The sequence below is a fragment of the Stegostoma tigrinum genome, chromosome 9 (genome assembly GCF_030684315.1).
Source record: "Stegostoma tigrinum isolate sSteTig4 chromosome 9, sSteTig4.hap1, whole genome shotgun sequence".
Classification (NCBI taxonomy): Eukaryota; Metazoa; Chordata; class Chondrichthyes; order Orectolobiformes; family Stegostomatidae; genus Stegostoma; species Stegostoma tigrinum.
This window is the reverse complement of record NC_081362.1, coordinates 20,060,102-20,075,621: the sequence shown is the minus strand read 5'-3', so window position 1 is coordinate 20,075,621 and position 15,520 is coordinate 20,060,102. Positions and strand designations below refer to the sequence as shown.

Below are 15,520 nucleotides of genomic sequence, written 5' to 3'. Positions count from 1 at the left end.
AAACCATATTCTAATAAGAGTAATGATCCCCAACAGAATGTGAGAGAAAAAAATAGAACTTAAAATGATTATAATTTAGGAAGTGGTTTGGCATTCTAAGCTTGTATAGAACTTCAGATAATTGTGTAAGTACAGTCTTTGTTTTCCAACAAATATCTTTCCAAGTTCATTGCAAAGAACTCTGTGACCAGAACAAAACATTTGAGTAGTTAAAATATTGATATTTTTATTCCTATAATTTTTTTAGTGGAGTAGTTTTAATATTTAAATATTTGAATGTTCAAATCTGTATTTGCTATATCTTTTGAGGAAAAAAATGATTTATCAGTAAATTAATTGGCTGTCTGTGCAGCGTAGTGCAATAGCCAAGATTTTGAAGGAACTGAAACTTGCCATTAAAACGCATTACTAGAGATTTGAATTTATTCTAAGTCCTTTGTGATCTTAATTGCTTGAAAGCTGTAAAAAAGTTTTGTTGATATCTATCTTAGTGCGACTGCCATATTTCATTGACTTGAAGAAGCCACAGGACCAAGGGTTGAACCACACATGGAATTTTTATCTTGAACCTGAAGAGGCAATTACTATTGGTGCTTGGTAAGTGAGCAGAAACTGGTAAGGAATAGTGAAAAACTGAAATACTGAAAATAGACAGACTCACTATGGGTTCCTTGAGATATATGTTTTTGTTGCTTTGCTTTAACATTTTTTGGTATTGTTGGTTGTCTGTTCCATGGACTACAGCATGAAATAGGCTGATACTGTAGTGCAGAATAGAGGGAGTGCTTGTCCACTGTTGGACAAGCAGTTTTTTTTCAGATGAGGTGGCACACATGCCATATCAGGTGGAATATAAAAGATCCCAAGGCGTTATTTCAGAGGAGGACAGTAGACTTCTCCTTGAACCAACATCACTGAAATAAGTTATTTGGGCATATTGCTGTTGGAGATTTGCATGTATAAATTGACTGTTGAGTTTTCTATGTAGCACCAGCAACTTGTGTTTGCATGTCATCTTTAATGTCTTATAGCTTTCCATTTCAATAGTGACTGCATTTCATATACTTATCTGGTTGTTATCTGCCTCCCAGTCAAGCAGTCATTCATTTAAAGAATGTTGAACATTATTTTCAATCACTCCCTGGTCTTGTTCCTTTCTATCTCCTGTAAGCTCCTCTGCTCCTGTAAACTGTCCAAGATAGCTGCATTCCTTTTAAATTTGGCCTTTTTTTTGCACCTGATTTTATTTGCTTCACCATTGGGTATCACGCTTTCAGTTGTCTTGGTCCTAACATGGAATAGATTCCCTAAATTTCTCTGCTTTTATACCTTGGTTTCCTCCTTTAAGTCCCTCTTTGAAACCTACCTATTTGACATAGCATTTTTTCATCTGGCTAAATGTCTTGTGTTGCTCAGAATAATGTTTAATTTTATAATGCTTCTGTGAAGTGATATTGTAAACATAATCTATCGTTTGGTAAATCTGAGGTTGCAACTAGTTGTTCCTGTTGCCATTTGTGCTCCTGATCTTCCTGTCAACTTTTTTAAACAGTTAATTAAAGGTCAGTTAATGTAAAGGTGCTCTGAAGAACTTATGTCAGACCTGAAAACTTTAACTGTTTTGCTCTCTACAGCTGATGTTAGACCTGTTGAGTTTCTCGAGCACCTTTTTTTAAATTTTGGATCTCCAGCATTCACAATACTCTTACATATCCCTAAATTAAAAGGCATCTAATTTCCTTTCCATTTTTATTTAAAAGGAAATGCCTCGTCAGTTTGCCTACCATTACATATTTTGGAAATCTTTTTGTTAATAGTCAAAAAGACAAGCAAAAAATAACCAAGCAGGGAACTTGCATCCAATGTGAGATAAACATTGAGTAGAAAATGATGTCAAGAGTATAAAGAAATAAAACTTGGCAGTGGCGGCAGCAGCACGTTACATGAATTCTGTAACAGCAGTGGGAAATAAATTCTTCATTCTAAGTGCAACAAAATTACATGGTTGTGAAGAAGAACTGGGATGTGAGAGACTATGTGGTAAGCTCTTACAAAGAATTATCACAGCCACAATCATCTTCAAGACCTCCTTTTGGTTTGTAAGATGCTGTGTTGGCAACACCCTACTCTGCAGTGATTTTTAATGTTATGGTTAACTTTACATTCTCTTTCTGTACATTTTAAAAAATATACTGTGCATTTCTTCCTTAAAAAATATGCTTTTAAATTGTTTACTTTCAAAAGATAGGTCTTACATTTTCAGTAGCATTTCAGACAGCCTTTGAAAATCAGTGATTTACAGCTAATTAAATACTTTTGAAGTGAGCAGCAGCCATTTGGACATAGCAAACACTCACAAACAATACTGTGATAATGACCAGATAATCATATCTGTGATGTTAACCTTAAAGGAGAAATATTGGTTCTGACACTGGAGACAGCTCTGCTGCACCTCTCTTTTTATTTGAAATATTACAACATCTTCCCTCACTGCTCTCATCCACCAGAATCCCAATAGCATTGATACTGCATGCTGAATGTGCTGCAGACTCACTTGCTCAGGTTACCTCCCCACCTGCAACTAGTACTAACAGGCATGCCATCCAGTTTAATCTCCCTTAATGCCTCCTATCTCAGTCCGTAATAGAACAGGAAGAGTCAAGGGCAGGTGCCTGATATTTAGCTCCTTACCCTTAATGAGAGGATCCTGACTTTCATCTCCCTGATTAACTGACCAAATCCAAGACTCTGGACTGATACTGGAGGCTGCCCTTGACGTACACTACGAGGACTCTTGACTTGACTGAGGACTGCTGGTAATATGGCAAGCTTCCTGGCTTTGTCTATGCTATATAACAGTACTATGAGGCTGGTATTTCCAGGTGAAGAGCAAGGCAAAGCAGGGATGCTGTGACCATCCAGGTAGACCAGGAATGAATGAGTGTTATGAGAGTCATGAGCAGCTTGGAAATATAGCTTGGCCTAGTCAGTGAGCTGGGTGCATGTCCCTGAGTGCAAGTGTCCTTGCTGCAGCATTACAATAATAGCAAGATAGTAGCCGTTGCATACCAAGGTGCAAAATTCAAGTACAGAAGCATACTGTAAGTGAGTAGATATGCCATGAGGGTTCTTACAGGCTGGTACATGTAGTCATTGCTCATGGAGTGTATCAAGAGATGTTCATGCCTGGTGTCCAACATGGTCCTTTCCTTTGGGACAAGTAGCAAGCTAGAATCTGGTACCCGCACTGTCCTCCATGATATGTTGTGTGGTTTGCTGCTGGTGGATGGTTGAATAGGAAATTGCATATTAATAAGGTGAGATATTGCAATCAATAATCCCCTTTTAATATGCAGTTTGCATAGTATGAAGCTCTTGCACCTCGAATATAGTTAAAAGATGTAGGGAGCTGTTGTTGACTTTGAGAGAGGCCTTGCCAGACTCTGTGTGTGAGCCTACCACATTTCTTGCCATAATCCATGTCATTCAGGTCTTTATGTTCAGCCCACTGTCTGTCAATGCACTGCTCCTTCAGTGCTACAATGGAGTGTTCAACTTTGATTGTTGTGCTCTAGTACTGAATTTATTCTCCTGTTTAACGTTTCGGGTCTAGTGACCTTTCCTCGGAACATTCACCGGACCGGAAATGTTAATGCTGATACTTTTTTTCTTCACAGATGCTGCCAAACCCGGTGAGTTCCCAGCAACTTCTGTTTTTGTTCCTGATTTACAGAATCTGCGGTTCTTTTAGTTTTTATTCTGGTCTTATTTGAATGCATGAACCTTCTAGTTCTTCCAGCGATGCTATCCTTGATCATTACTAATCAAGGTCTGTTTTGGGACCACAGGCATCAAACATCTTTGTCATCCTTGGGGGCAATTAGGAGCTAGAGGCTCAATGCCCCATGGACTGGTCATGAGCAGGAATGGCAGCCTTTTTTAGCTCCAAAATTCCCTCAAGGATTTGGTTTTGCCTCCCTGTCTGAGTGTATTTCCATTTTAAGGCATCTCACTCTCTAACCTAACTTAGCAGTGGCAGGTGGTGATGGTGAGGATTTGGAGCTACCAACTCAGAGGACAGTGATCAAAGATTCTTTCTGACTGGAGGAATGTATACTTTGTGCAGTTGTTTGATCTTTTGTGAGTTCACATCTGGAGTATTGTGAGCGGTTTTAGTCTCCTTACTTCCAGAAAAATATACTTAGCATTGAAGGTGTGAGACAAGGGTTCACTGGGCTAATTCTTGGTATGGAGGAATTGTCCTGTGAGGAATGATTTAATACACTGGGTCTATATTCTTTGGACTTTGGAAGAATGAGGTCATCTTTTTTAAACATGTTAAAATCTTAGGGAATTGACAGGATGGATTCAGGTAGAATGTTTCACCTGTCAGTCTGTGTATGAAGGGCACGCCATTTAGAATTACAAAAAAGGGTAATTTCTTCATTGAGGGTAGTGAAACTTTGGAATTCTCTGCCCCAGAGGATTGCAGAAACTTAGCCATTGAATGCGTTTAAGACTGAAACTTCCAGATGTATGAAGAAAGTTTAGAAAAGTAGTGCTGCAGTAGATGATTGACCATGATTTCATTGAATGGCAGTGTCAGCCTTAAGGGTTGAATGGCCTACTCTTGCTTCTGCTTAGGTTCTCTTGTTATGACGTTACTGCGGAGTTGTTTAGTTTATTATTTTCCGTTAAATTGATATTGATGACCTAGATTTGAGTATACAGTGCACAATTTTAAAATTTTCTTGAAATCAGCATCAATTATAAATAATAACAGGCCTAAAATAGTTGTGTATGTTTGCAGGCTGATTGCGTAAAATATATGCTGAGAGAAACTCCATTTTTCTCATCCTGATTTCTCCACTTTTTCCCCTTCTGGCACAATCTGCATCATTCCCTCCTTAAGAGGTTAAGCAGAGGACTTATCAGTATTTTTACCTCTTACTGTTGACTAGGGCTGCTAGGAAATGAGTGAAAATAAAGATTGATTTGTTCTCTAATTGAATTGCTTCTTTGTATTGTCAGTTGTGGCTCACAGCACTCCTGCTTCTAAGTCAAATGGATCTGTATTCTAAGATAATAAAATGTGAGGCTGGATGAACACAGCAGGCCAAGCAGCATCTCAGGAGCACAAAAGCTGACGTTTCGGGCCTAGACCCTTCATCAGAGAGGGGGATGGGGAGAGGGAACTGGAATAAATAGGGAGAGAGAGGGGGAGGCGGACCGAAGATGGAGAGTAAAGAAGATAGGTGGAGAGAGTATAGGTGGGGAGGTAGGGAGGGGATAGGTCAGTCCAGGGAAGACGGACAGGTCAAGGAGGTGGGATGAGGTTAGTAGGTAGATGGGGGTGTGGCTTGGGGTGGGAGGAAGGGATGGGTGAGAGGAAGAACAGGTTAGGGAGGCAGAGACAGGTTGGACTGGTTTTGGGATGCAGTGGGGGGGGGGGGGGGGGGAGAGCTGGGCTGGTTGTCCCTCTCCCCATCCCCCTCTCTGATGGGTCTAGGCCCGAAACGTCAGCTTTTGTGCTCCTGAGATGCTGCTTGGCCTGCTGTGTTCATCCAGCCTCACATTTTATTATCTTGGAATTCTCCAGCATCTGCAGTTCCCATTATCTCTGGATCTGTATTCTAGTTGAGCACAAGGCTTGCAAGTGTTGTAAACTGTAAAAGATAATCAAAAAGGGTATGGATAGGTGGTGGACTGGGTAGCCATAAAGCTGATAAAATTTAATCAATAGAGTGAAGTGAAGCATATTAGTAGGAAGATTTGAGGAGAGGCAATACAAAATTGTTATGAGTAATACAGCTGTTCAGTAACAGCTGGTGCAGAGGCATCTCTGGGTATATCCCTGTAAACCGGTGAAGATGACTGGGCACATGGAGAAAGTGATTATGAAGGTGTATGGGGTACTGGCATTTGTAATAAAAGGCATAAAGTACTATGAGAAGGTAATGGTGAACCTTGAAAGCAGCCTCATCTAGAGTACTCTATTTCTAATGCAAAGAAGCCAGAATTGGAAAATGTGAAAGGATTAGAGAAAAGCCAGTAAAGACTGTGTTTCCACAGATGAGGGACTTCAGTTAGATCAGTAAATTGGGCTGTTCTACAAAAAGAAAGTTGAGATTTGATAGGGTCTTTACTAAGTTGAAGAACTAGCAAAAGTGAATTGAGAGAAAGTGCTCCCATTAGTGGAAGTGTCAGGTACCAGAAAAGACTAAATTGATGGTGAAAATAAAAAAAAACAAGGCAGCATTAGAAAGAACTTCTTCTTAATCCATCGAGTGGTTAGGATTTGGAACAGATTGCACAATTGTGGTGGGGGTGGATTCAACTGTGATTTTTTCAGAAGAGAATCTGGCAAATATCTGAATGTAAAAGAAATTGCAAAGTTATGAGGAAAAGAGATGGAAGTGAAACTAGCTGATATACTCTTGCAACAAATCAGGGATAGCTGACCCAATTGGTTGCCGCATTTCCTGTCAATTTGCATATGTTCACAGGTATCTGATCTTTGCTCTTCTGAGACCTTAATTCTGGGTCTGAAGCTAGCAGTTTCTAAAGAAAAATTGAACCAAAGCTACAACAAGTACCTGCATTAAACATGCAGTGGTGTAGTGGTAATGTCACTGGACTACTAATTCAGAACTGCAGGCTAATATTCTGAGGAGAAGGTTTGAATTCCATATCAGAAGGTAAAATTTGAATTCAGTGAAAATCTAGAGTAGAAAGGTAGTCGAGTAGCGACAGTGTCAATGCCATAAAATCATGTCTCTAAAGTCCGTTTCGGGGAGGAAATCTGCCATTCATAACTAGCCCACATGTGACTCTAGACTCATAGCAATTTGTGACTCTTAACTGACCTCTGGGTAAATAGGAATGAGCAACAAACACTGGCCTGACCAGTGACGCCTGCATCCCATTAATGAATATATACATATTTTTAAATTCTGTAATCTTCCTGGTGCTAGATGTAACTTCTAGAATTACATCTCAGGCTGCACTCCACTCCAAATAACTCAACTTTGTTAACCCTCCTGACTGTCTTTGCCATAGTTTCAAAAATTTGCCATAGTTTTGAGAAACCATCCAATACATCCATAGGGGCTGTTACTTTCCTGTTGTAAAACCACCATTCTAAGCTCTTATGATATTCCTACATTTAAAAAAAAGTTCAGGTTGAGTCCTGACTTTGCTGTAAATACCAGTTTATGTAACAACATGTCTTCTATTGCTGATTAAAATAGTTATCAGACTTGTTACTTAAGCACTAGAATTGTTAAATTACATGTTTGTAACTATTATAATACCAAAATCCCATATGATTCTGGAAGAATGGTTGTTATTTTAGCATGAAACAGTTTGTAAATATCCTTCCTGAAAGAAAGCCTGTTATCTTTTTTTTTCCCGTCTGCTACAATAATGAAACTGTCTCACAAAGAACTCAATTGGTTCACTAATTTCCCTATAAGGGAGGAAACCTATCCTCATTTTGTCTGGTCTGTTTGTGACTCCATTTCCACATAGTTGACACATCATCATTTCTGAAGCAGCTAGCATGCAACTCAGTTGTGTTGAAGTGATATTAAGAAGGCCCACTCACCACCATTGCAACAAGATCTGTAATAAATGCTGTGATCTCAGTAAGACTGCATTGTAAGAATGTGATTTCATTTTTAGAATTTTGTCAAAACCAGAGTAACCTGACTGAAGCATTAGATGTCACATTTCCTGCCTCTGTTTGGTGATCTGAACCCAAAGATGACATTTTGAAAATAGCTGTGAAATTTATTGTGATACAGTTTTACAATAAGAATTTTGCAGTAAATTGTGTAATATTTGTGACTACTGCTGACGTGAAGTTTAAAATTTCATCATTTGTGGATTTTCTAATGTTTTGAGATAGATGAAACTGTAGAGTTTTGTTACTATTTTCTATTATACACTTTTCAATTTAAACTGGATATTAAAATTTATTTAAAACTTCTGACAATTAGTGACTTTATATTGAATGGTGTAGTCAGTTCTTGTATCTTCCATTTCCTATCTAATTTTGATTTAGAAAACTGCCTAAATTTGTGACTAGCCTGCAGCTACTGTTTTAGTGACAGTCATTACAGCAGTCAGGAGATCACAACTGAACTCCAGGTCAGGAAGACTGTCTGGATAAGAGGCTAGAATGTCTACCTTGTGTGTCAGTTAAATAAATTAATAACAGGACTAGGATAGTTACGTATGTTTGCAGGCTAGTTGTGTAAAATTTACAGCAAGAAACTCTTAACTTTTCATCTCATTTTCTCCACTTCCAGCACACAATGTGCATCATTCCCACCTTGAGAGATTAAGCAGAAGACTTGTGTCAATAGTTTTATTTCTGTTACTGTTGACAGAGGCTCCTAGATGAGTGAAAATGAAGGTTGACCTTGTCCCCTGATTATATTGCTCATTTGTATTGCTAGTTATGACTCATTGGCAGCACTTTGGCTTCTGAGTCAGTGTGACCTACTAAGCTATGATTCCTAACACATGTTATCTAACGAGTTTTGAGAAGATTTGTAGCTCAGGTTGAGGTTCTGGATGTGAGTTTGCTTGCTGAGCTGGAAGGTTCGTTTTCAGACGTTTCGTCACTATTCTAGGTAACATCATTAGTGAGCCTCCGACGAAGCGCTGGTGTTATGTCCCGCTTTCTATTTATCTGTTTAGGTTTCCTTGGGTTGGTGATGTCATTTCCTGTTCTTTTTCTCAGAGGATGGTAGATTGATTTGGAGCCAATGCGTTTGTTGATGGAGTTCCAGTTGGAATGCCATGCTTCTAGGAATTCTCGTGCGTGTCTCTGTTTGGCTTGTCCAAAGACGACATCAACGCTACGTGGATGACACCTTTGTCGTCACTAAACAAAACAAATTAGAGGAAACCTTCAAGACCATCAATAATACCCTTAACTGGCATAACATTCACAAAGGAGGAGGAAAACAACAACAAACTGCCATTCCTAGACGTCACAGTAGAGTGAACAGTCAATGGGGAACTTCAAACCAGCGTCTACAGGAAAACAACACATACGGACCAAATACTGAACTACAGGAGCAACCATTCCAACACCCACAAACGAAGCTGCATTAGCTCATTATTCCAATGAGCCACTGCTCATTGCAGCACAGAGGAACTACGAAGAGCAGAAGAAAATCACCTATACAGCGTATTCAAAAAGAACGGGTACCCTATTAACACAGTCCGCTGATTTCTCAGCAACAAACCCAAACATACAGACAAAACGTGCCCAGAAACCATAACCACTCTCCCCTACATCAAAGACATTTCCGAAATGACTGCCAGACTACTCGGACCTCTTGGCATCAGGGTAGCCCACAAACCCACCAACCCACTAAAACAGCAGCTAATGAACTTAAAAGACCCTATAAAGACAACAAGCAAAATGAACGTCATTTACAAAATACTTTGCAAGAACTGTGACAAACACGACATTGGACAAAGAGGCAGAAAGCTGGCCACCAGGATACACGAACATCAACTAGCCACAAAACGACGTGACCCACTATCACTCCTATCCTTACGTACGGATGAGGAAGGACACCACTTTGGGACAACACATCTATCCTAGGACAAGCCAAACAGAGACACGCACAAGAATTCCTAGAAGCATGGCATTCTAACCGGAACTCCATCAACAAACACATTGATTTGGAGTCAACCTACCATCCTCTGAGAAAAAGAACAGGAAATGACATCACCAACGCAAGGAAACCTAAACAGCTAAATAGAAAGCGGGACATAACACCAGCGCTTCATCGGAGGCTCACTAATGATGTTACCTAGAATGGTGACGAAACATCTGGAAACGAACCTTCCAGCTCAGTGAGCAAACTCGCATCCAGAACACGTTATCTAAGTTTCCTGCATTGCAACAGTGATAAATTTGATAACACCTCATTGTCTCTAAAGCATTTTGGAAAATTGTGATGATTTGAAATATGTTATCTGAGTATACATATGAAAATTCTTTTTGAGGTAACAAACCAACAGATAAAGGAGAGAAGTGGATGTAATATGTTTGGATTGAGCAACAGGCACCAGCCATTTTAACTTGGCTATTTTGTTTACTTGATTTGACTTTAACTCTACAAACCAAAGTTGGAAAGCATATTCCTGTTAAACATTCACTTTGGCTATTGGTAGAAATTTGGTTCAGTGACTGGTTTTGGTTCCTGTCCCACTGCTGCAGTCCTGCACTGACCATCCTTCTTACTAAGCCTAAAAATGTTTAAGGCTAGAAAGGAGGTTTTACTGAAAGACTTTGCCACCTTGAGAGGTTCTACTTTTGTAATTTAGGTCCCAATTGTTCAGTGTCTGTGTAACTACCTAACTATAGGCATAAGCTAAATAAGCCAACAAGCTAAATGTGGCCCAAAGAATGGTATGGGTGGAATGGATTTCAGTTTTTAGGGCACTGGCACAAGTATTGGTGTAGAAGGGAGCTGTTTGGGTGGGGAAGATCTTCATTTCAACAAGTTTGAGACCTGTGTCCTTGTGAATCACACATCTAAGGCTGTAGAGGGAGCTTTAAACTAATTAGAATGGGGAAGGGTTTGAGACAGGGGAAATGTAGATGTAAAAGTAGAGGGTAGGGCTGATTTTTTTAGTTAATGATACCTAGAGATGGACAGGAAGGGCCAGAATTTACAAATGTAAGGAAAACAACAGTAAATAGAGTCAAAAATGGGCAAGTGGTTTTTAAGAAGCGGATAGTCAACATAGCTTTGTGTATGGGAAATCATGTCTCACTAACTTGATTGAGTATTTTGAAGAAGTAATAAAGAGGATTGATGAAGGCAGAATAGTGGACATGATCTTTTTGGACTTTAGTAAGGCATTTGACCAGGTGCTGCATGATAGCCTGGTTAGCAAGGTTGGATCACATGGAATACAGGGAGAACTAGCCATTTGGATACAGAACTGGCTTAGTGGTTGGGGACAGAGGGTCATGATGGTGGGGAGTTGCTTTTCAGACTGGAGGCCTTTCTTCACAGCTAAAATCCACCAACATGCTGGTAAACCTTTTCTGTACCCTCTCCAAAACATCCATATCCTCCTAGTAGTGTGGTGACCAGAATTGTGTGCAATATTCCAATTGTGGCTTCATAAAAGCTCTATAAAGTTGCAGTATAATTTTTATGCATCTTTCTACTCAGTGCCCCTTCTGATGAAGGCAAGCATGCCATTAGCTTTTTTTTAAATTACCTGCACTGCCACCATCAGTGATCTGCAGACCTGCGCACCCAGATCTCTGCATATCAATACACCTAAAGGGTTCTGCCATTCTGCCAATCACTGTATAATTTCCACCAGTACCTGACCTTCGAAAATGCATCACCTCACGTTTGTCTGGATTAAACTCCATCTGCCATTTTTCTGCCCATGCCTCCAACTGATCTATATCCTGCTGTATCCTCCAACAGTTCTCCTCACTATCTGCAGCTCTACCAATCTTTATTTCACCTGTAAACTGTAAATTAGGCTATGTTTTGATCCAAATCGCAAACATAGCAGAGGTATCAGCACTGATCCCTGTGGAATACCACTAATCATAGCCTTCCATTCTGGAAAGCATCCCTCCTCCATTACTCTGTCTCTTATGACTAAGCCAATTCCATGTCCATCTTGCCAGCTCACCCCGATACCATGTGACTTTACCTTTTGTACCAGTCTGCCACGAGGGACTTTGTCCAAGGCTTTACTGAAGTCCCATGTAGACAAAGTCAATCGCTTTTCCCTTAACAATTACCTTTGTCACCTCCTCAAAAAACCTAATAAAATTAGTAAGGCATGATCTCCCCTGCACAAAACCATGTCGTTTATTGCTAATGAGTCCATTTGCTTCTAAATGCATATAGATCTTGTCCCTGGCAATCGTTTCCAATAATTTCCCTACCACTGATATGAGGCTCACAGTAATTTGCTGGATTATCCCTGTTACCCTATCTTAAACAATGGGACAACATTAGCTATTCTCCAGTTTTTTGGGACATCAGAAGAGACAGATTTGAGGACCTAAGGAGCAACGTTTTCATGCAGAGAGTGGCATGTGTATGGAATGGGCTGCCAGAGGAAGTGGTGGAGGCTGATAAAATTAAAAGGCATCAGGATGGATAGATGAATAGAAAGGGCTTGGAGGGATGTGGACCAAATGCTGGCAAATGGGACTAGATTAATTTAGGATAGCTGATCAGCATGGATGAGTTGGACCAAAAGGTCTGTTTTCATGCTGTGTATCTCTATGACTTGAAGGAAAAGTAAAATTACTGGCACTTTTCTTGAATGTGCATAGCATTTGGAACAAAAGAGATTGATTAGCAGAAATATGGGTTAACAGTTGCGATCTCTACGGAGATGTGGTTACAAGGTGATCGGAGTTGGGAACTTAAATATTTGGGGTGTGTGACTTATCAAAAGCACAGGCATGGAGGAAATGTTGGTGGGGTAGCTTGTTGAATAGAAAAGGTACATTAGCAAGGCATGATCTTGCATAAGAATATGGAGCATCCATGTATGAGGAGGAAAGACAGGGAAGAAAAACACTGGTAGTAGTCAATAAGGTCCATATTATGCTGAGACAGAGAATAAGTCGAGAGATGATGAGGGCATGTAACAAAGAATGTATGTTACTCATAGGTTACTTTAATCTTCTTGTAGATTCAGGTAGTCATGTTGCTTTGAAGAAATCAGAGTATTTGGCATGATTTCCTAGATCAATATGATGTAGATCCAACCAGGAATGAAGCTGTTTTGGATCTAGAGAAATGTAATAAGGCAATAAATGATGTCAGAGTAAAATGTGGAAATGTGACCATAACATGGTGGAATTTAGTATTCAGCTTAAGGATAAGGAACATGGGTTGGAAACAACTGTGTTAAACTTAAATAAGGGTAATTACAAAGAACCGAGGGCTGAGTTAATTGGAGTGGACTGGGAAAGGAGTTTAGCAGCAAAGACAGTTGAAAAAATGGCTGACATTTAGGAAAACAGTTTATTGCTCGTTAAGAATACAAATTCTAGTCAGGAAGAAGGATTCTATTTGAGGATGTTAAATTAAGTAGCTACAGAGATAGTTATGCTTTTATAATAATGTGGGAAAAATCCCAAAAGATTGTAAAACTGCCAGTGTGACACCTTCTTTTGAAAAGCAAAGGAAAGATCATGTATGTATAAGTATTTAGCTTAATGGTTATTATTGAGATAATGTTATATTTATAATCTTAAAAGCTGCAGTAGCAGATTATTTGGAAGCACATAATACGATTAAACAGAATAACATGACATCATGAGGGGAAATCATGTCTGACAAATTTTACTAGAATTCTGAGGAGGCAACAAGCAGGGTGAATAAAGAGGAAGTAATGAATGTAATAGATTTGAATTTTCAGAAGACAGTTAACAAGGTACCACCTATTAGGTTACTTAATACAATAAGAGCCCATGGTGTTAGAGGTAGTATATTAGCATGGATAGAGGGTAGGCTAACTAATCGGAGAGGCAAGGGGGAGAAGAGAGACAGAGCCCTAGACAGTTTGGATAAAGAGAGCATTTTCAGGATGGCAACTTGGAACTAGCGGAGTTTCACAGGGATCCATGCAGAGACTGCAAATATATATTAATGGCTTGAACGAGGAAAGTGAATGTAACCTAGCTAAATTTGCAGATGACACAAGAACATGTGGGAAGGCAAGTGGAAAGGATTACACAAAAGCCTACAGATATATAGACAGGCTAAGTGAGTGAACAAAAAAATTGGCAGATGGAATATAATGTGGGAAAATTTGAGGGAATGCATTTTGGCAGGATAAACAAACTGAGACATATGTAAAGTTTAGGAAACTGAAAACTGACAACTTGAATGCAAAGATAGCAGCAAAGAACTCAAGAATTTGGACGGCTAAAAGGGGCCGTGGAATATCTTTGGCCAACAGGATTAAGGAAAATCGAGGTGTTTTACGCACATATAAGGAGCAAGTAAGTAGCTAAGGAAATGGTAGGTCTACTCAAGAACAAAGAATTTACACTTTGAACAGGAGAAAGTGGGTCGGGTCCTTAACAAATACTCTGCATCAGTATTCACAAAAGAGAAGGACATGGGTGGTGAGTTTTGGGAGAGGCATTGAAATTTTAGGGCACGTCAATATATTAAAAAAGTGTTGTGTTTTTTGATGCATTTTCGTAGACAAGTCCTTAGGATCTGATGGTATCTATTCTAGAATGCTGAGGGAGGCAAATGAGGAATTTGCTCGAACCTTAATAACATTGTTGTATCCTCTTCAGTCGCAGGAGAGGCCTTGCAAGGCTAGACAACAAAGTTGTACCTCTGTTTAAAAAGGGCAGCAGGGATAATCTAGGAAATTGCAGGTCAGTGAACCATTTGTCAGTGGTAGGGAAATTATTCAAGGAGATTCTTAAGGATATGATTTATTTACATTTGGAAAGATATGGACTTATTAGGGATTGGCAACGTGGCTTCATGCAGGAAACGCGGTCTCTCTCAAACTTGATCAAGTTTTTTGCAGAAGTGACAAAATGATTGAGGGCAGGTGCTAACCTTTTCCAGATGGCTTCAGCAAGGTCTTTGATCATGTCCCTCATGGCAGACTATCTTTCACAAAAGGTGAAAATCACATGGGATCTGCGGGGTGCTGGTAAGATGGATACAGAACTGGCTTAGTCAAAGAAGCCAGCATTTTGGAAGATCTAATGCTGGAAAGAAGTATACAGTAAATTGGAGAACCCTTATTAGTACCAATGTACAGAGGGCTCTTGGTGTACAGGTCCACAATTCTCTGAAAGTGGCAACTCCAGTGTATAAGGTGGTCAAGAACGTATCTGACTTAGAGTACAAAAATTGTCAAGTTGTGTTGCAGCAATCTTGAATTTTGGTTAGGCCACATTTGGAATATCATGTATAGTTCTGGTTGCCATGTTACCAGAAGGAAGGCTAGAGAGGGTGTAGGTCATCAGTATGCTGCCAGGTTTGGAGGATATAAGCTCTGAGGAGAGATCAGACAAGTTTGGTTTGTTTTCAGTTGAACGTCAAAGACTAAGGGGCAACCTGATAGAAGTTTACAAAATTGAGGCTTGGATAGAATAGATAATTGGAGTCTTTTTGACAGACAGAGTCATTTACAAAGTCAGCCAGCACTGGTCCTGGATAGACGTGTCAGTTACTAGGGGACATAGATTTATGGTGAACGGGGGTAAGTTTAAAGGAAATGAGTGGCAGGTTTTTTTTAACACAAAGTGCTAAGTGCCTGGAATGCGCTGTCAAAGGAGGTGGTGGAGGCAGATACAATAGCAATGTTTGAGGCATCTTGACAGATAAATGAATAGGCAGAGAATAGAGAAATGTAGTTTGCATACAGGCAAAAGGTTTTTAGTTTAGAAAGACATCATGTGATAATGCAGCCTTGTCGTTTGAAGGACCTGTTTCTGTGTTATGTTGTTTGTTCTTAA

At 39.6% G+C, this 15,520-nt stretch overlaps 1 protein-coding gene across 2 annotated transcripts in view; it reads left to right on the top strand.

The window, feature by feature from the left end:
• abhd12 (abhydrolase domain containing 12, lysophospholipase) overlaps nucleotides 1-15,520 on the top strand; it is a 145,468-nt gene that overhangs the window by 24,176 nt on the left and 105,772 nt on the right. Inside the window, exon 4 of one of the 2 annotated variants that reach the window (XM_048536825.1) lies at nucleotides 492-597. The exons of the other annotated variant lie outside the window; for it this stretch is intronic. Within the exon in view, the coding sequence (XP_048392782.1) occupies nucleotides 492-597 (106 nt within the window). The remainder of the gene's footprint in view (nucleotides 1-491; nucleotides 598-15,520) is intronic. 2 annotated transcript variants of the gene reach the window in all.